This window comes from Eufriesea mexicana, unplaced genomic scaffold (genome assembly GCF_001483705.2).
Source record: "Eufriesea mexicana isolate 0111107269 unplaced genomic scaffold, ASM148370v2 scaffold2087, whole genome shotgun sequence".
In the NCBI taxonomy this organism is placed as follows: Eukaryota; Metazoa; Arthropoda; class Insecta; order Hymenoptera; family Apidae; genus Eufriesea; species Eufriesea mexicana.
In genome coordinates, this window is record NW_016910162.1 from 1,373,996 (window position 1) to 1,395,337 (window position 21,342).

Genomic DNA, 21,342 nt, shown 5'->3' on the forward strand with positions numbered 1-21,342 from the left:
ATATCGATTAAAAATAATCAATATAATTAACAAATTTTAAGGTTATATCGTGTCACTGACATACCTTACTGTCGTACACAATTGATTTGAATGTGAATACCATTATATTTGGTTTGAAAGTTCACTTTTGATAAAAAATATGTTACTTTAGTTAAAATTCAATATAATCGTTTCGATATAATCGATCAATATAATCGCAATGATTGCTCGATATCTCGCAGTGAGACGCGTGTCGATAAACATTTTCGTTAAACGGATCGTTCGAATTTTAGATTTCGTATGACGGTCAACATGATTTCATTTCCGGCTTTGATAAGGCGATCATGAACTTCGCAGTGCCTCAAATGTTGTATAGTTTCCCCATTTACTTTAAAGATTATATCACCAGCTTTTAAACCAGCTCGATCGGCCAATCCCCCGAGAAGCACCTTCCAATAAAGAAGATACACTTTATGCAATTAAGTTGTATTTTTATACGTGAACTGTATGTACCTTTAATCAAATGTTACTTTTATTTTAGTTGTATTGGCTGAATTTTCGAACATTCCATATTAGTAGAGGTTATGATGCGGTTATTACGATTTCGTAAAATAACAATCGTTTAAACGTCAACTTTTAAAAGGAAATCGAAGTATCAACGAAGTCGAATTTTCTCATTTAAATTCTGTATTTTAAAAAAAGAGAAATCCAAGCAAATGGTAAGGAGACGATTGCCAACGAAAATTTGTGAAGATTCGCGAATACGCGGCGTTTTCTCATCTACGATTCGATTAAAGATTTCCTCTTTTCAGAAAACAATATTCCGTTGGACCGACCACAGGATTCAGGCCGAAGGAAAACGAGGTCGCGCGATTCGATACGAATGCAGTGTCGATAAAAATCTCTAAAGTAGAAAACACAAATATTTTGTGTGACAATTTTTTTGGGATATTAAAAATTATTGTTATATCGCATGAATTACAATTCGAATTCGGAAAGATAGTATACTTGTTATACGTGAAAATTAATGGAAATTGTTAAAAGAATTACACATAACGAGGTATGATAAGTGTGGTTAGAATTGCGTCAACGTTTAAAGCTACACGTGCTATACGTTACCCTGACAACGGTCAATGGGAAACTGAAGTCAGCCCCTCCAGATAATCGAAAGCCCCATGATTCATTGTTGCTTCTAGAGAGTTTTATGTCAACGTCCATAGTAGTAATTAGTGTTATTAAAAGATAGGTATCTGTAACAATTACAAATATTAATTAAGTATAAATATTTTCCAAGAAATTATTGTCAATTAACATTCGAAAAAGAAACTTGAAAAATTATTATAAAACGAAATTAAGATTAACTTTTTATCGTAAAAATGAATGTAATATTTAATGAATTTGTTTCATTAGTGAGGTAATTTTTATATTTTATTCCAATATTCAATCGATTGTTTAAATATTGTCTTCTTACATTGCTATGATTATTTTAAACATTATATATATTTATGGTTAATTGTTTTCTCTACTACTAAATATTTCATTGAATTATAAAAGGAATCGTAATATAGACATTAATAGAAAGCTTTCAGATAATGGAGATAAAAGAGTGAACACGAGCCTTGCAAATTAATCGGAAGCTATCTATTGATTGTTTAACGATCTGTCGGAAGTAGAGTTTATAAGGCAAGTTTCTCAATCGATTTAAGAGATATGACGAAGAAAGAGAGTCGATCAGGCATTCTCGACAATTGCACGACCGAAGTATAGTACGTTCTTCCTAACACTTTATTCGGCGCTGCTGAATTGTAAGAAAAGGTATATGTCAATGCTTTTAATTTATTATAAACAAATGTAGAATAGATATATTGAACCCGTGAGTATTGAAAAATATTTTTAATGAACTTTCGAGAAAATGTCGAAGAAACGTAGAAAAAAGTATTCCCAACAAATTTGAGTTTTGCAATTCCCTAAATAAAAAAAATATATGTATAGTAAATTCATATTTTTACATATTCTCATTATTAAAAAAGTTTCTTCGTTGAAAATTGTAAAAGCCACTAATTATAATATCGAAATATCTAATCACTTTTCTTCGTAATAATACATAATTTTGTATCCACATTTTTATTATATTATAAATTTTTGTTTGAAGGTCATTTGCGAGCATTTATTTTATATGCAAACGTATATTATAACCCAAGTACTGTAAATTCAGAAAAGAAGAGGGCAGGATTCTCTTTACTCACCTCAGGTAATACCACAAATTGAAGTATTCTTCCAATATTGATAAAAGAAAACGAATTCGTGAGAAATTTGATCGGACAATGAAAGGTAGCTGGGACAGATATCCGTCGATCGTGTGAACGATGTTTCGCGACTATGCGCACATAAATAAACGATGGCCAATGTCCGAAAGTTGATCATGACTTGACGACACGATATATCACAGTTCGCACTATTCTAGAGCAAATGCTGTAAGTACAATGCCGTAGCCAGCTTCGAATTTCGAACTATAGACACATTATACCCTACATACTATTTCAGAAGCAACAAGCGTTGCGAGATCACGTTAGACACGCGGTGGAAATCGAGCAAACTCCACCCTTTTCTAATTGCGTTTATCGCTCCTATCCATAACCTCAATAATTTGTTTGGTGATTGTATTTATCGCTCCTGTCCATAATCACTATAATTAATTGTCTATTCTTTACCACTTTTATATGCAGAATTGTTTTTATGTATTTAGAAAAGCAACCATTTTTGTTTATTTATATACAGAAAAATTACTATAAATACTCTCTATATGCATGAATAAAATATATGTTAAAATATCTACTTATATAGTATAACATATTATAATTATTTATTTAAGATATTTATATTTATAATTATTTTATTTATATATACATAGGATTATTTTTATTTATATATTTGTGGTAATGTGTATTATGATTTACACCTGTTTTGTTATGTTTTAGAGATATGTCAAAAAAATTCGTCAAACTATTATTGAAGGTTATTGCACTATTATCAAAGGAAAACATGAGTCTATATATTCGGACAGAGCTGTACTGTTGATAATGAAAAAGGGGCCCGTACTTAGGGGGATTAATCCTGATTGTTAGTTATTTCTGCATTTTGTAAAAATTGAATGAATATAATAATAATTATCAGAGCATCTAACTTTTTTACGTACTTTTATGAGGTAACGTATTTATTTTATTTCTGTAATAACTTTTTGATAAACTTAATCTAGAAATTAAATCGCAGAATTAGAATGTTACAATATTAAGCATGATGTGATCCTGGAATTACAGAATTACGGAATTTTTAAAGACGGCTCTGTTGAGCAGATATGATATAAAAAATTATACACAACGAAATTACTATATTATATGTACTCTATATGATATAAGATTGTATTGTCTTTCTACTTTATTTATATTATGAATTATTTAATTGTTCGAAGAATATTATTAATCTTTTTACTAAAAAGATGGAAGAAGTTGTTAAGGGATATTACTATAATCTTTTTTGTGACTGTATTTCTTACATGTGTACATATAATAGTTATTTGCATATCCTTATCCTTAGATTTTTATTTGTAAATCTTTTAAAAATTTTTAGTAACGTATTTTAAAATAGAGATAAATATAAGCGACTGATGGCGAGAACGGTAGGCACTTAATTAAAAGTGATCTCTTCTGTCGTTCACAGCATAGCTATAAATTTCTCTCGCCAATTTTTTGTACGAGTATCGCGCTCCCTAATTACAGGCAATCTGCCTGAAATTTAGATCTTTTTTGCCTTTTTTTTGTACTTCGTATGAGCACTTACCTACAGATCTGCGCACCGCTATGCTTTCTCCTTCCTGTATTTAGAAGTCTAGAATTAAAATAATTTATTAGCTATTTCTACCTTTTCTCGTTAAAAATTGCGATTTTCAGCCCTTTCTCTGCTTTGAATTTTCAAAAAATAGAAATTAGAATTAAAAGTTAAAAATATGTAATAAATCATTGACCTTTTGTATGATCGGTAGATAAGGTAGGTAAAATAAGTACAGTTAAATTAATAAATATGTATATAGTTAAAAATATGATACTGATATAAGTCGTTCTTTAACAATTCTTATGATTTTGAATTTCGAATTCTTAATTAACTTGAGTACGCATTTTTACAACCACTTGTACATGTACTTACATTCTCTCTTCTTATATTATTGTATTTTTTTCATTCTATTCAGTCATTCTTGAACGACATTAAGGCACGTACATTCAGAACCTTGCATACCCGTGCATTCTTCGTTTACGAAACAATTTCAAACACTCGAACATTCGTTCCAACATTCTTCTTCCACATGCCTAGGTCAAGTGTCCTTCATCCACACATTTATTGTCCTTACAGATATTCTTCGATGCGTCTAGTCTATATAAAATTCTGTAATTTCCCTAATGTTATCATTTGCGATTTTAGCATTCCAAGAATAATGTGTATTATGATTTACACCTGTTTTGTTATGTTTTAGAGATATGTCAAAAAAATTCGTCAAACTATTATTGAAGGTTATTGCACTATTATCAAAGGAAAACATGAGTCTATATATTCGGACAGAGCTGTACTGTTGATAATGAAAAAGGGGCCCGTACTTAGGGGGATTAATCCTGATTGTTAGTTATTTCTGCATTTTGTAAAAATTGAATGAATATAATAATAATTATCAGAGCATCTAACTTTTTTACGTACTTTTATGAGGTAACGTATTTATTTTATTTCTGTAATAACTTTTTGATAAACTTAATCTAGAAATTAAATCGCAGAATTAGAATGTTACAATATTAAGCATGATGTGATCCTGGAATTACAGAATTACGGAATTTTTAAAGACGGCTCTGTTGAGCAGATATGATATAAAAAATTATACACAACGAAATTACTATATTATATGTACTCTATATGATATAAGATTGTATTGTCTTTCTACTTTATTTATATTATGAATTATTTAATTGTTCGAAGAATATTATTAATCTTTTTACTAAAAAGATGGAAGAAGTTGTTAAGGGATATTACTATAATCTTTTTTGTGACTGTATTTCTTACATGTGTACATATAATAGTTATTTGCATATCCTTATCCTTAGATTTTTATTTGTAAATCTTTTAAAAATTTTTAGTAACGTATTTTAAAATAGAGATAAATATAAGCGACTGATGGCGAGAACGGTAGGCACTTAATTAAAAGTGATCTCTTCTGTCGTTCACAGCATAGCTATAAATTTCTCTCGCCAATTTTTTGTACGAGTATCGCGCTCCCTAATTACAGGCAATCTGCCTGAAATTTAGATCTTTTTTGCCTTTTTTTTGTACTTCGTATGAGCACTTACCTACAGATCTGCGCACCGCTATGCTTTCTCCTTCCTGTATTTAGAAGTCTAGAATTAAAATAATTTATTAGCTATTTCTACCTTTTCTCGTTAAAAATTGCGATTTTCAGCCCTTTCTCTGCTTTGAATTTTCAAAAAATAGAAATTAGAATTAAAAGTTAAAAATATGTAATAAATCATTGACCTTTTGTATGATCGGTAGATAAGGTAGGTAAAATAAGTACAGTTAAATTAATAAATATGTATATAGTTAAAAATATGATACTGATATAAGTCGTTCTTTAACAATTCTTATGATTTTGAATTTCGAATTCTTAATTAACTTGAGTACGCATTTTTACAACCACTTGTACATGTACTTACATTCTCTCTTCTTATATTATTGTATTTTTTTCATTCTATTCAGTCATTCTTGAACGACATTAAGGCACGTACATTCAGAACCTTGCATACCCGTGCATTCTTCGTTTACGAAACAATTTCAAACACTCGAACATTCGTTCCAACATTCTTCTTCCACATGCCTAGGTCAAGTGTCCTTCATCCACACATTTATTGTCCTTACAGATATTCTTCGATGCGTCTAGTCTATATAAAATTCTGTAATTTCCCTAATGTTATCATTTGCGATTTTAGCATTCCAAGACATAATAATTTTGAATCACAAAATTTGTAAGTTTTCATCCTGTAAATAAGCTCCTTATGGTATGGTAAATTTTAATACAATAGAACTCGCTCTTTATGAGTCGATAGGTTACCCACTGTACAAGCTCTCAAATCCTATAACCCTAAAGTTCGTTTGTGCTATAATTGTTTTCGCTATTATTTCTAAAAACTCAATCAATTATACTGTCCATATTACACTGACTATATATAAATATTCCGGTGATATAAAAATTAGATATGAAAAAAATTTTTTTTAATTTTGTATAAATCATATATGTACAATAATAATTAATCGATATAAATTCGTGTGTACAAATACAATGGATTCATTAGATGAACTTATCACCAACAGTGACAGTAACATTTCACATGAGAATTATAATCAATGTATGTACATACATCAGTCGATAAGTCAGTGATGCTTCTTTATTACTTCATACTCTTGGGGAAACATAGTTGCCACAAAGGGACTAAACGAATAGAAGCTAATGTTAATGTATACCACATTTTACTTCATTTATCGAGTTAGTCACACCAGTTAGTAATAGGTTAGGTTTAATAAGATTAATATTATAGCATACTAAATATGCAAGATCGTGCAAAACGTGCGTCTATGTTTGAAATACGTGTTATTATTCGATTTTTATAAATAAATCAAACATCAGTAAATTCAGTTAACAATGAAAAACATCTTTTTCATTGATTCTTTCTTCTTCTTCTTTTTGTTTTTTAATTTGAGGTTAATCTTTTTACTTGGTGAATCTTGTAGTATTGAAATCAATTTTATCATCAATATTAATAATATAACACGGATCTTACAAATCATGCATTAACCCTATCACTTTGTTTATTTCAGCTCAAATAAATAATACGTGTGTGTAATGTGTAAAGCTAATTGGTATGTAATATGACACGTAAGATTAATCAAAATGTGTTCTTTTATCACAATCATTATACCCCCGTATTTCTCGGAGATAACCAAAAGCATCGTCGAGCATTTTCTTTGCCACTTAAGAACAGCTTCTCATTGAAATGCTGAAGTACTGCTGCGAGCACTCGGCACTTGTTTCTAAGAACGAGTCACACAGTGAAATATAGCCTGTTTCAGCGGTCGATTCAAAGGCGGGACCACTTTAAGCGTTAATTGATTGAATTAAAATTATTTAGCAAATTTCTCCGGTTCGTATTGAATTTCAATTTCTATTCTTATGGTCTAATTTTATTAAACAAATGTGTCGTTTATATAAAATTATTGTTACGTTCCGATATAGGTTATATTATAAACATTTGACTTTGGCCCAAATGATCTATGAAAAATTTCTTTTCTATAGATTAAAAAAAGTGATTTTTTTAAAAATTAATTTAGAAAGGATTATTTCTAGGGAAGTCAGAAATAAATGTTTATAAATCCCTAAGGTGAGTGTGGGCAAATAAATTTTTTATACTAAATCGTACTGAAATAACGTGTATAGTTTTTGCAAACAAATGATAGAAACATAAACGTATATTAAGTTTACTCTCGTTTTTTCTATTTGTCACGTATACAATTTGTTTGTTTCGTTTTCAGATGGAATCAAATCTGGTAAAACCCTGAGTATGATAACAGTGGGAACAGTTTCAACAATAACATATATTCATAAAAATACTATAAAAATGCCATAGATACGATACATTATAAAAATATGTACATTTTCAATCAAATTTCAATCAAATTTTCATTTTACATTTTTATATACAATATTTTCGACTTTACTACGAATTAGTTGGTATCTTGAACGAACAAACATATTAAAATGTAATAATGTTATGTACCAAAAAATAACGTGGTTATTTTTAGTTTAAATGGATATTATGAATTCATATAGGAAAATTGGTGGGTGGAAATGTCGATTCCTCTCACGTTCACTTCCGGATGAAGAATAAAACAGATCGATGAATACGTGTTATCAAAAGGAAAAGGAAAACCGTTGCGTATTTCACTAAAAAAGGACCCGACTATAAGTTGAACGTTAAACAGAAAGTTGTCGTCACAACTGTTGATATAAGTATTTAATGTATTTGAAACTTTTGAAGATATCGACATAATAACAATGAATGAAGAAAAATCATTACATAAGTATTCCTTTGAATTATTTTACTTACCACAATTATATTATTCTTTTATAATAATTATATTACATACTGTACTAATAAGAAAGAATAATTAATTAGAATTTCTTCTTTTTATTTCTAAAAACCATTGTAGGAAAAAATTAGAATTTAAAATAGCAATTTGATTTTGAAATTTACTTGTCGATGATACGAAACGTTTCATGTTGCTATGCGGATAGATGATGTATCGATACAGTGATATTATGTACTTTACCAGAGTATGTATATCGCGATAATCTCATTGTTGATTTGTTTGAACGGATTGGTAGATCGAAGAAAGAGTTGATGAGGATTCACTCGTTTGCAGATTAATATGATAGCAATATACAGGGTGAACTGTGAAACCTGGCAAAGTTGTATCTTTTCTCTGATCGAAGCTATATTAGAAAATTTTTTAGAGGAAACGATAAAATTATTCAAAGATAATTACATTCCTATAAAGGAATCTATTACAAATTCAACAAGGAATTTTGTAACTTGTTCAAGTTATGTTTTAAAACGAATGTTTGAAACTTGTATATTCAGGTATTCGCTGCAAGTCGGTAGTTGCAGTATGAATTTTTCCTTTTCAAACGTGAGCAAAGATTTCTAACCATCCTCTTTTCAAACTGTGCTAACTCTCTTTCCCAAATTTCAATAGAAAAAGGAACATGATTCCCTTCAGTCGACCTAAGCCACCCTATAGACAGGTGATGAGCCGTGCAATCAAACGAACCTCACCTCGAGGAAACGAGATGAAAAAATATACTACTAGTACTATAGTACTAACCTATAAAGACACCTTGTATCTCAAATTTCAATGAAACAGGACACGCAACTTACATTAATTATTTCAAACCACCCTACAAACACAATATTCCACGCAGCCAAATGTTGGGTAGCTGTAGGAAAGGAGAAGACATGCATCAAACTCACTTACTACCTTAATATCTTCCAGGAATTTTTCGCTTCTCCAAAATTCAACGAAACGAAAAATACGACCATTCTAGTTATTTCAAACTACCCTATAGACTGGTGATGGCCCGTGCAGTCAAATGATATTCAACCATAGAAGGTGAGACGAAACCACACATCAGTTTAGGATCAACTGATTATCTTGATATTTTCCAGAAATTTTTCACTTCCCCGCCGCTTTCTTCCACAATTTAACCAAACGAGGAACACGATCGTCCCTGTTATCCCAAACTACCCTATAGGGACATGACGCACCACGCATTCAAATGGTACTCAACTGTAGAAGGTAAGATAAAGATACATCAATCTAATACCAACCCACTATCTTAATATCTTTCAGAAATTTTTCACTTCTCCAAAACTCTATGAAACGACGAACACGATTGTCCCACTTATCCCAAACTACTCTACAGAGAGGTAACGCAGTCAAATGATACTGAACTGTAGTTCAAATGAAGACATACATCAATTTAAGATCAATCTATTAATTTGATATCTTTCAGGAATTTTTCACTTGTCGAAAATTCAACGAAACGAGGAAGACGATCGTCCCAGTTATCCCAAACCACCCTGTAGACAGGTGATGGGCCACGCAGCCAGGCGATTCTCGGCTGTGGGAGGCGAGGCGAAGAGAGGCGACGCAGCCCCGTGCCCGTGGTGAATTTCCTCGAGTGGAGGCAAAGTTTGATTTTGCGGAGGGCGCACGCCCCGCTTCCAGCTGCACAACCGACTGGCCTTTAAGCAGTCACGAACGAGCCCTCGTTCGTTGCAGCCGTGGAAAACGTCCCTTTTTCCACGCGACGTCCTCCTCACTATCCATCCCCATCAGTGACAAGTAATCCTCCCGAATTCCGGAAATCGTTATCCGCGTTACGCGTGTGTTCCCTTTGTCTGTCAGTGCATCGGTGATCCATTACCTAGTTTTGTCTCCTACAACTTTCTAGCGGTGGAGAGATGTTCCTGGGAGTAGAGGGCAAGGGCTACTTCACGTAAGTCTGTCACGATTGCACCGACGTTCGAAGACGAACTTGGGGAATAACTCGGATAGACCTAGTCTCTCGTCTGATTTTTTTAGTCAGATCTTTTGCGGTGCTAGCGGGTCTTGTTCGAAATTCTGGGTAGACCTGGAGTTTGTCGTTGGCACATCTAGGCGAGTTTATCGAATTAGCTCCACGGCACGGGGTTTGGGATACTGGGAACTGGGCAGAGAATTGGGATGCAAAATAGTTGAAGTACATTGACGAATCGACTAATTGCATTGATGTTTAAGGATCTTCTATGAATTTCAATTTTTTTTTGAGGAATTATGCATATTGTTTATGCATTCTGATCTGATAAGTAAATCTATATTAGGAGTTTTTTATAGACTATGGTTAGAGGTCTGTGTTTCTAGGGTCGACGTAATGATGTTTCGTTGATATTAATGTACGTTTTTGGAAATTTGTAAGTAGTTCGATTGGTGGAAGTTTGGTTCTGTTAAGCGAAGAATGGAATGTTTCGATATTTAAAGGTAAACGGGTGATCGTGTTAGCTATTAGTCGTGTTGCTAAGCGCGTATCTTATTATCAACGCAACATGTTCTCGGCTTTAAATTGCATATTGATCATTATAAAATATCCGCGTACACGCGTTGCACAAGATCATTACTTTCTGATTCTGCGTGATGTGATTGAATACCAAAAACACATATATTGTTTTTTCATGCTTATGAAAGCTATAGTGGTGATAACTGGGTAAATTAACACATAGAGAGCAAGATGCAATATTACGGTATCAAAGGTTACAATAAAATGAGTATTTAAATATATACACATTGTATGAAACAGTTCATCTTGAGGAGTAAATTGATTGTGAACTTTCGAAATTTTTAAGTTATAAAAATTAAATTTAGATTTAGAAAATTAAGAGACATGTATATTTGTTCATCTACTTTACTTATTTCACTATTATATTCATTCAATTTAAGAATTAACCACAGCACTTAAGTATCAAGTTAACATTTATGTATTAAAGAATATTTTTCAAAGGGCTAAATTCTTGAAATTTACTGTGTTTGGAGCAATGCAATGAATTGCTTATTCGAGTCTTGAAGATAAGTTTACTTAACTTCGCTTTGCTTTACGATCTTACTGTAAAAAGAGTTATTTAATCAGTAATTATTAACCAGAAGATGAATGTCACTTAGCATAACATTGGCATAAAATTAATTGCCTGGAAATTGTTTCTATTGTATTAAGCTTGTGATTGTTGTCATTATATAGAATAACGGTAAACACATATTATAATACTAACTAATATATTCTCAATGATTATTAATATTACTATATAATAAAACTATTATATTATACACTAACACTATATAACTAGTATAGCAGTGCACTGTGTTATCCCTGTAGTATAGTCTGCTATACTAAGTACGCTGTGCTGTAGTATAATATATTATATATACAAATTGTATGTCTAATATACCAGTAGTATAGTAGTATAGTAGCGTATTATAATATAATATGCTATAGTAATAATACAATGGTCTGCTATACTATTATTATAGTGATATATTATTAGTATTATCAGTCTACCATACTATCAATATTTTAATATACTATATTAGACATATGTATTAATGCACCGCACTATTCGTATATTAGTACGATGTAAATGTATATTAGTGTACTAAATTGTTGATAGTTGTTGTTATACTATATTATTAGTATATTGTTCTTCTTAAATAATATACCTATTATTATACTATTATATAATATAATATAGTATCTTACAGGAGTATAAGATAACATAACCTTTCGTCATAATAGCACCCAAACGGAGTACTATAATTTTAACAAGTTTTACTATTAGTATGTAAACAAGAATCCAAAATAAAAACGCTACAAGTGACAGTATTATTTTAATATTATTCATTGGATTTCGAAAGTTAATATGTTCAACCTTTTAGTTGCTTGTAACTCCCCTTTGATGGCTACTGTATTTATTTGATGGCTATATATATATACACTCATACAAGAAATTATTTGAACGCTTATATTTCCTACTTTCAACAAGTGTAATACATGTATCGAACTGGAGTATTTAAAACAATATGGTACGTATAATAAGGGAAACTATTTTAGAAGTAATTATCTCTATATGCACAGAACTTCCATTATAAACAGTATATTTTATTACAAATTTATTACAAACATATATATCTTTTTTTGCAAATAATACATACATTTATTTAAAAATTTAGTACATTTTATTCACATATTGTAAATAATACAATCATTACAGTATTTTTTATTCCAGAAAGTACTACCTTAATTATATTGTTACCGTTGTCAAAAATAGTACATTTTATTACAAATGTATTATTTATTACAAAAGTTAACAATCCTTTTATCTTGTAAATAAAACTAATAGCAATTTCAGATAAGTTGATGTTTCTTAGCATGATACTATGCATAATGTTGAATTATTTCCTGATTTTATTGACCTAACCTTTAAACTACTTTTGTTTATATACATCATATTAATTTAAATATTTTAGTATGATACACATACTTCAGTCGATCACAATAGTAAATGTTCATTTCCATGTATGAATGTATATTAACGACGTAACAAAAATCAGTCACAAAGTAAACCGTGAAATTTATTCTTATGTTGTGACAAATTTAATTAATCGATAATAAATTTAAACGTTTTATTCAAATTACATTTAATGGAAGTAACAAGAATTATTATTTCATAAATAACATGCATTTATAATTAAAATCTACTCAATTTTATGGTAATTTTAGATAAATATTTTATTTCAACAGTAATTAGGTTTGTTTTCATTGTGCTTCTTCATAAATATATAAATGAGTCTCAGTTTTGTTGTTAAATACTGTGACATCCAGTACAAACTAGAGTTAACTTTTGAAAGAAGTACGCGAAACTGTTATTTTTGGAAAAAAAATGTTTCATGAAAGAGTTTTACACTGGTGTGTTTTTGTCAGAAGAAAACTTGGTGAGAAAACAGGACCTTGCAAATTTCTTTTCACTTCGTGCTTAATTCTTAATACTAGTAACGCCATCTTGTGGCGCCTAAAAGTTCCTTCATTAGATATTTACTGTGTAGAGATAGTTGCAAGTGATAATATCGATCATGCATCAATATTCATTTAATCTGTTGTTATTACATTTATTTTTTGTGCAAATGTAGAATTAAAATAGTCTATGGAATAGTATTTATTAAGAATTGTGTGAACATGCAATTATTCATATTAGCCTTATTAAAAAAAATAACATGATCACATGTTAAAGGTTATGAAATGTTCGTATGTCAGGAATCTGTATTTACGTTATACGCAATGTTTTTTGCATTATGAATAACCATTTTACTCGTAAAACTGGTTATTAGGAAAAATAAAAATTGTTTTTCAATACTTTTGTAGGATATTGCATATATGGGGTGATCGATACAAATTAGATAAATTATAATGCTCAGTTCATAATTGACAAAAAGTACTAAGGAAAAAGCGGAATGACATAAAAAGTTTTATCCATTTTAAACAAATCTGACCGTGAATATATAAATATTATGTATAGTTCTGTTTTTTCTTTAAAACAGAAGCATGTTTTCTATGGCATAAATTATTCCTGACGTCATTACTTGGAATATATCAAGAAAAATGTATACATATATATGTATGTTATTGAAAAATTCATATATTATTACACGTTTTATACAACTCGATATATGTTACGAAATCTATTAGGAAACATGTCAAAATTTTTTTTAATTGTATTTAATACTTCGTATATTATCTTTATCTTTCAATTTCAGTCGTTTTCTCCGTTCGATGCGGGTATTGGGACATTTGTCCTGGATTATTTCTATCTCTGCCATTAGTTTTCTAATTGTAAGCAGGAAAAAGACATAACCTCCCCTAGCTGCGTGGGCCACCCCATGTATTTCAACGTTACTGCTCACCTCATGCTATACCACCCTGTTAATATTTTCTTTTATACAGAACGTTACTTTACTTAAAAATAAACAATTTGTTGTAATTGTTTAAACCTAAAAATACGTTTTGTTTAATAGATATAATGTTATAAATTTTTAAACATAATAATTATTAGTTTGCAAGATCTATTAAGTAAATACATATGTTATAATACTCCATTAATTTATGTGTCCAAAAAATATTGAATATTACAACATCAAATATTGTTTACTTTACTTACTATTATCAAATATTATTTAGAAATATTCATTTGTAATCAAAAAGCACATCAATTTGAGGGCAAATATAACAAGTTTCAAAATGATTTTTGAATATGTTTTAAATTACTAATTAATTGTGAAAACTAATTTCATTAATATAGTTGAAATAGATGCAAAATTATTAATTAATTAAGAGTTCGGAAAATTATGATTCCAAACAGGTTTAAGCCTTTACATAATATAGACTGTAATGCCTATCTAATGTCTAGAAAATTATAAAGTTTGATTAAAGATGCAACATCATAGTGCTTGTGAAATTAAGGAAAATACACATTGTTTTCCATAACTTATCTAGAATTTTAATACTTTTAGATATATACATGTATTATTAAAAGATTAAATGATTTTTTAATAATAGTTTGTACAAAATTTTAGAAATAAAGTAAACAATGTTTGTATTATTTAAACATGTGAATCTGTATAAGTAATTATGCATCAAATTATCTTTCATTCTACTGCTAAAATATCTACTTCAAACATTTTTCTGTGTATTAGGGAAACTGGAAATTACTCAGAAATGAATTTTAAATCTGTGAAATTACCCTATAATGAGTTTGAAAACCAACCAATTCATGCAACTGAATTGCATTTACCTAAGGATTAAATTCAGTTGTAATGCAACAAAGAGACTTATCCATGTGATTTTAGACCAACTAGTGCTTTTAAATATTATTCGCTATTTCGATCTTCTATTCTGATTTTCGAATTTATGGTTGGACAAAAGTTTTTATTAATGACGCCTATCAGAATTTTATTTTCACAAAATGTCTATTAAAACGTGTCTGCAATTATATGATAATATAAATTATAATAAACGATTTAGTTATAAACATAAGTCAAAAGTGTAATTTTTAACTTACTTTTTAATTAATTAAAAATAACATTTTTCTTTTCAATTTCTAATTCGTGATAGTTTTGTCTTGTATCTTAGAATATTATTTTCAATTTGTAATTCATAATATCATTTTTAATTTATGCTTTATAATTTTACTTTGAATTCGTAATGTATAATTTTATAATTTATTTATATGTACCTAAGAAGAAAAATAGAATTAGAAACATAAGAAAATATTTCTCTTTGGGGTAACAAATAAACTCTCATACACTATGATACTTACATAATTAGGATTTTGATTATTCTTAATTTAATTCAATGAAAATATTTTGTGTACGTGTATAAAATATTTTCACGAATTTTATTAATCCTAAATACTCCGATTACAAGTTCTACATACCTTCATCCATACACATCACGAGATTTGGGTAACGACATTTAAGTAAAATGGGATTTTCATCCTACAAAGCCGATATCAGTCTCGACCACCTTATTGTTTCCTGTTACCCAAGCTATTTCTATCTTTTCCCTCTTTTGTTGTGCTATTGGCTGTCATCTATGAACAGTTTTTGACACTTCACAGCATACTGAACCTCTGTATGGGTCAAAAGGGATTTAGAGAAATTAAAACAGATTGTTACAGAAATCGATCACGTGTACGAATCAATGTCAAATTTAAAAACGACACGAATTCTTTTCAACGTGTAAATTTCTTCATTTTAATTAACGTTAATAAATTACCTCAAATGATCTTCGGAAATTACGAAAGCAAAGGGAAATTTAACATTTCAATGGCCAGAGCTTTATGAGATGGTTATGAATTGTAGTTCGCAGGATGCTATCTCGCTAATACTGAATCGGGTGCTTTCATCAACTAAAATCTTAATGACGTTCATGGTGGATGATCAGCCACTGAGTCCTCCATTTCATCGACTAAAGTCTATGGTTCTCAATATTCCAAAGTAACCAAGAATTTCAATAGTTGTTAGATTCTAAGTAATTGAATCGAACATTTAAGGCAAATATTTGTGAGATTATATAAGTTGCGAGGTAACATGACACCGAAAATTGTTCTATTTATAATCTACGTATAAAGAGTGTTAAAAAGGAAAATTCAAGATTTAAAAAATTTACAGTTATTCATTAGAAGTACCATAAATCTTACAACCAGTCCTTATGTAAAATTAATTTTTATTATTTATGAATATTCGATATTTTAGGTTAGCTTTTTTCAACGTATTAATTATAAATAAAGGAATTCGTTTAGAGATACGCTAATTTAAATTTATTGACACAGAATTATTATTATTATCGACAAAAATTACTTACTTTATAGATGTAAATGTATGCAATATAAACCTTCTGTATATAGTACATGATCGATGGCGTATATGCCTAGGGAAATATTGATATGTAGTTACATGATTCCTGAAATTTATAAGCAAAATATTTATAATGGAATTATCTATATTTAAGGCGCGTATTGTTCAATTATTTAATTTTTGGGATAACCAGGTGTGTATGATTCTTTATGGTTAATTAACTGTCTTATAATGGGTTTGGAAGTTGTTAAAGTCTATATTATTAACTAAAATTTTTGTAACATTACAGATACGATATTGAAGTATATATAGGTTATATTTCAGAATGAAAAAGTCAATCTGAAGAATTGACAGTGAAGATAAGGTTCAAAGTTCAGATTCTGTTATTTCAACTCTGTAAGTTTGTGAGTTAGAGTTCAAACTTGGTTAGGAATATTGACTTTATTGAATTGATCCTATAATGCAAGTTACAAGTGTGAGGTGGTGTTATAACCCTAGGGTTAAGAGGTTAAACTAACAAACATTTAGTAAAGAAGAGTATCATGTATCATCCTCGTTACTACTACATGGTTAGCTTGTTAAAACATGGTTCTGCTTCTGCAAAAATAATTTTTCATCATACTGCATTTATAATTATCCTTTATTTTCAACATTTGATTTCATAAATTATATTATCCCTTTTATATTACATACCTTTCTAAATGTAATATAATTATTGGCATAATTTCACGTAATTATATATAGATAAGTATAGATATTATCTTTAGAAATTTTGGTTCAGAATATTCATCTCCAAATTTTCCCATATTAAAAATACAATGTAATTCAATTTTATTTCCAACGATATTTCGATATATTCAAAAATCATAAAAATATTTGCCAATTCTTTTAATCGTAGTGTAGTATTAAACTTATAACGCTTTTCCGAATATACATAATGGTAAACCTAACTTGCAAATCCTAACCTAATTTACTACACTTTTAAGGATATCAGAATTGGATGACAATTTTTGTGGTTTAAAAATATGGAAGTTCTTGAAATCATCGATTTAGAAAATTTGCTATTTACATGCATATATGTACAATGAACTAGAATCTAAATATTACTATATATATTACACAGAACTATATATTCTTTTTATACAATTGAAATGATAAATAATGTAAGTATCAAAAGTAGAAAATGTTTAGTGGGAAAAAATTCACAGTAGAAAATAATGTGAGTGGGATATATAGCAAAGGAAGTTAGTACAAGTCAATGTTAAAATAATAAAAAGACTTTTGGGCTCTCTCTCTCTCTCTTTCTCTCTTTCTCTCTCTCTCTCTCTCTCTATCTGTCTATCTCCTTGTGCATCGTAATCTTAGGGGAAGATGATGAACAGAATTAAAAAAAGGCTTACTCGTTTCTTTTATGCAGCCCTTGATTCTAAACAGGCTGATATCCATCGAGGGTCGTTCTATCCGGTCTATCGATTTTTCCTGAAATCCGTTGTTGACCTTAATAGCTGCCTGTCGTTGCTATCTCAATCCAGTTTGCCTTCGAACGACCAAGATCTCCTTAAACATATTGGCCACGAAAATTGTTCGTAAGCATAACGGAGCTTCATTAATCATTCCGTAAGGGATACTATACTCGTTCAAACAGAACAGATATGCACTTTGATGTCTCCATATATTTAATATACAACTCATAAATTAATCAAGTTTTTCGTTTCCTTTTCGGAAACGATTAGTAAGAATATATGTACAATAATATCAAATAAATTCTCTTCTTCTTGGTCAGAATTATAAGTAATTTTATCTCTTTTTATTATTATTCCGTTTGTTTAAATTATATTTGTTGTTACATCATAATGAGTGAATCAGGTTGAGGTTATGAGCAAATTTCTGTAGGCTCCTTTGATCCCTTAACCTGAAAATTTGTTTATTTGAGGTTAGATTAGAATATTGTGGATAATATATAATACAGGATGACCAATGTTCCGTAAATTTTATGGATAATTTTTACAAATATTTTGCCATGTGTTTCAGGCCGTCATCTTGCATCAATGCGAAATTCAGTCCGATTAATCATGTCCTTGATAATCTGGGCCAAACACTCTTCATTCGCGCATCCATCGACCTGCCCCAATCACCCTTCTCTCGTTCCACATAAATTCCATCATTCCCACGGTATTATGTATGTACGGGTGATTTTAGTACCTAAAACTGAGTATAACTCTATTCCAAATAAAATTAGAAAAGTAATATTTAGTACCACTTAATAAAATCTATTCACATTTCTTTCCAACGATTCTCTTCTAACTTTATTTGGAATAAAATTAGAATCCATCTTATGTATCAGCCTACCTAACCCTAACCACTGAAATTTCATTTCGGTATCAGTGGAGGTAAAAATTAAAACAACCTTTTAAGTTTAAAGAAACAGATTTAATACTGCCCACTCTGTACTAGGACGATTCATTTTCAGTTTAATATCGAATAAATTATTTCTTATAAGAGTGTTTTAACATAACACAGGAATAAAAGTCCAATGGAATGCTGAGATTCACTAATGAAAGTTGAAAATAACCAGAGACGATTTATAGGTGACAATATTCGACACGAATTTTAATCTGTAATATCCTCCTGGTAATTTTTGTAGAGTTTACTTTCCTGAATACGAATCCGTAATCGAAATTGCTCCATCACTCTCAATTTTAAATAATCGTGAGTTTTTCTAAAAATGCTTTTCTAAAAATAAATAAATTATTACATAAAAAGTGAGAACGTCAGAAGATTCATTCTTATCTTAAAAGTTAGGTTAGAATATCTCGAGTTTATCAATGTCCATAATTATAATTACTTGTGTTTGATATAATGGTGTACAATTATTAACTTTTTATTAGTCGTACACTGCTAATGTTTCTTGTGACTATGAAATTCGCTATTCACACCTGCTGCACTACAACAATGAAAATATCATTTCACGATTTTCAAAAGAACGAATAACCCAAATAAGACATAAAGTTGGTAGTTGTAAAAATTGAAAGGAAAGGTGAAAAACACCTCGAAATATAACCTCACTGAAAAGTCGCAGCCTTATACCAGCTCACTAATTACAGACTCACCCTGCTAAAAACTGAACTACCGAATACGAATGCAATATTTCCGACCACCATCCGTCACTCAGCAATGGTTTGAAATTCAAAGCAGTCGGCTAGCACGAGGTTAACACGTTCAGGATAAGAACGAATAGAAAAGGCAACCCGATATCGACGGAAGAGCTTTTCAGTTTGCTAGGCTACGCGCGTTTATGATGTTTCCAGTTCACTAGAGCTTGTTCTTTTGGCAAAACCGGTATTCTTTTTCACTGCGAATCCGTTGGTAGTTGGATATTCGTATACTGCATAGCTATGCCCGCTCCGCTACGTAACAACGTTTCACCGATATTGCGTCTCTTAATATCCCTAAGTAATGGTTTCATCTCTCGTAACGAAAAATACGAAATTCCTTACTGGTCCCGTTAAACATTAGGACAGACGTTTACGCAATACGTATACCAGGTATTTGCACATCATTTTGGTGTATGTGTTCTTTTTAGTTCACCGCCGTTTTACTTCAGCACTGTCATATAAAGACCAATGTTCATCTAAGGCCAAATGTCTGTGGTCCATTTGCGTTGCGAGTATAGATATGTATTGGTGTGGTTGGTAGGTTGGCTGTCGGGACGATACAGAGGTATGAGTTGCCTGGTCTGTTGGTTCCGTCTGACTTCAGCTTTGATGTTCCTGAAATGCATACTTTTAACCATTTGCCGGCATTTTTTGATGTGGTATAACGTGGTAAATACTGACGGACTTATTGTGGGCTGATGTTAGTTGTTCACAAGGCGGGACCCTAAATGTGACTAGTAGATCATTTGTTTTGCAAGATGAATGTACAGTTGACTTTGTGGCTTGCATTTACCACCTACTGTGAGATACATAAGGGCGACGTAGCCAGTAGGGAGAATCGCAAACAGGCTAGGAAGCCCCAAGTGCCCACACGCAGTTCCTTAAAAGAAACGCAGCTCTAATTCGTTAGAGTTGAAAGGAATTGTCCATTTAATACACATTTTCGGTTCTAGACCAAACTTCAACAATTGGCCGAAGTAGACACGCAGTTGGATGCTGTGATAAACTCCTTTCTGTCCTGTACCGTCTCGCACGACTTCTTATGAGGCTCGCACAGTACGGCTTATGGGTTAGTTAATTATTATAGTGCAGTCAAAGTTCATAATGTGTTAAAACTAGAACTACCGACCTACGTTGAGTAATTAAATATATTATACACAATTGATAATAATTGGAGCAGTATAACGAAGATAAATGGATATATACAATTACATTTCTATTTGAATTAACATAAAAATTAATTTCGTTAGGGATAGCTATATGTTTTCAGAAATTGTGCAATGAAAGCATCAGACTTTCTGATTTAATCTTTGGTACCTTGGATTCTGACAATGAGATTCAATTCTATTAGTACAGCGTTAGTGATAAATGTACTAGGGAATAAGTTTAATGGGTAATAATTCCACTAGAAAGTCAGTTTTATGATAGATACGTAAATTGATAAATAAAATAAATCCAAATAGTAAGTTCATTAGTAGATAAAACAGATTTAAGTAGTAAATAAAGTGTAGCTTGGTTACAAAAAAGTAGCCTAGTAACTACAATAAGTTCAACAGCAAGTGGTGTTAAGTATCCTGCAGTAAAGAATGTTCAATATTGAGTAAAATTAACTAATAAAGAAGGTTCC

General features: G+C 30.4%; 2 protein-coding genes across 2 annotated transcripts in view; one reads left to right on the plus strand and one right to left on the minus strand.

Moving 5' to 3' along the window:
- Positions 1-151: 151 nt before the first annotated feature.
- On the minus strand, positions 152-2,351 carry LOC108549543 (PDZ and LIM domain protein 4). The gene is made up of 3 exons (XM_017902962.1): positions 2,226-2,351; positions 1,099-1,229; positions 152-428 (listed from the first exon to the last, which is right to left on the minus strand). The coding sequence occupies exons 2-3, from the start codon at positions 1,195-1,197 to the stop codon at positions 249-251; spliced, it is 279 nt and encodes a 92-aa protein (XP_017758451.1). The 5' UTR covers positions 1,198-1,229; positions 2,226-2,351; the 3' UTR covers positions 152-248.
- Positions 2,352-9,892: 7,541 nt separating this feature from the next.
- Positions 9,893-21,342, plus strand: part of LOC108549510 (probable G-protein coupled receptor CG31760) — a 63,397-nt gene continuing 51,947 nt past the window's right edge. Inside the window, exon 1 of the mRNA XM_017902920.1 lies at positions 9,893-10,123. The gene's annotated coding sequence lies outside the window, so the exon portion shown is untranslated. The remainder of the gene's footprint in view (positions 10,124-21,342) is intronic.

Coding starts and splice junctions, on each gene's coding strand:
- LOC108549543 (XM_017902962.1), bottom strand. CDS start 1,197: ATGGACGTTGACATAAAACTCTCTAGAAGCAACAATGAATCATGGGGC. Junction 429..1,098: donor TCCCATTGACCGTTGTCAGG/GTAACGTATAGC, acceptor CTTTATTGGAAG/GTGCTTCTCGGGGGATTGGC.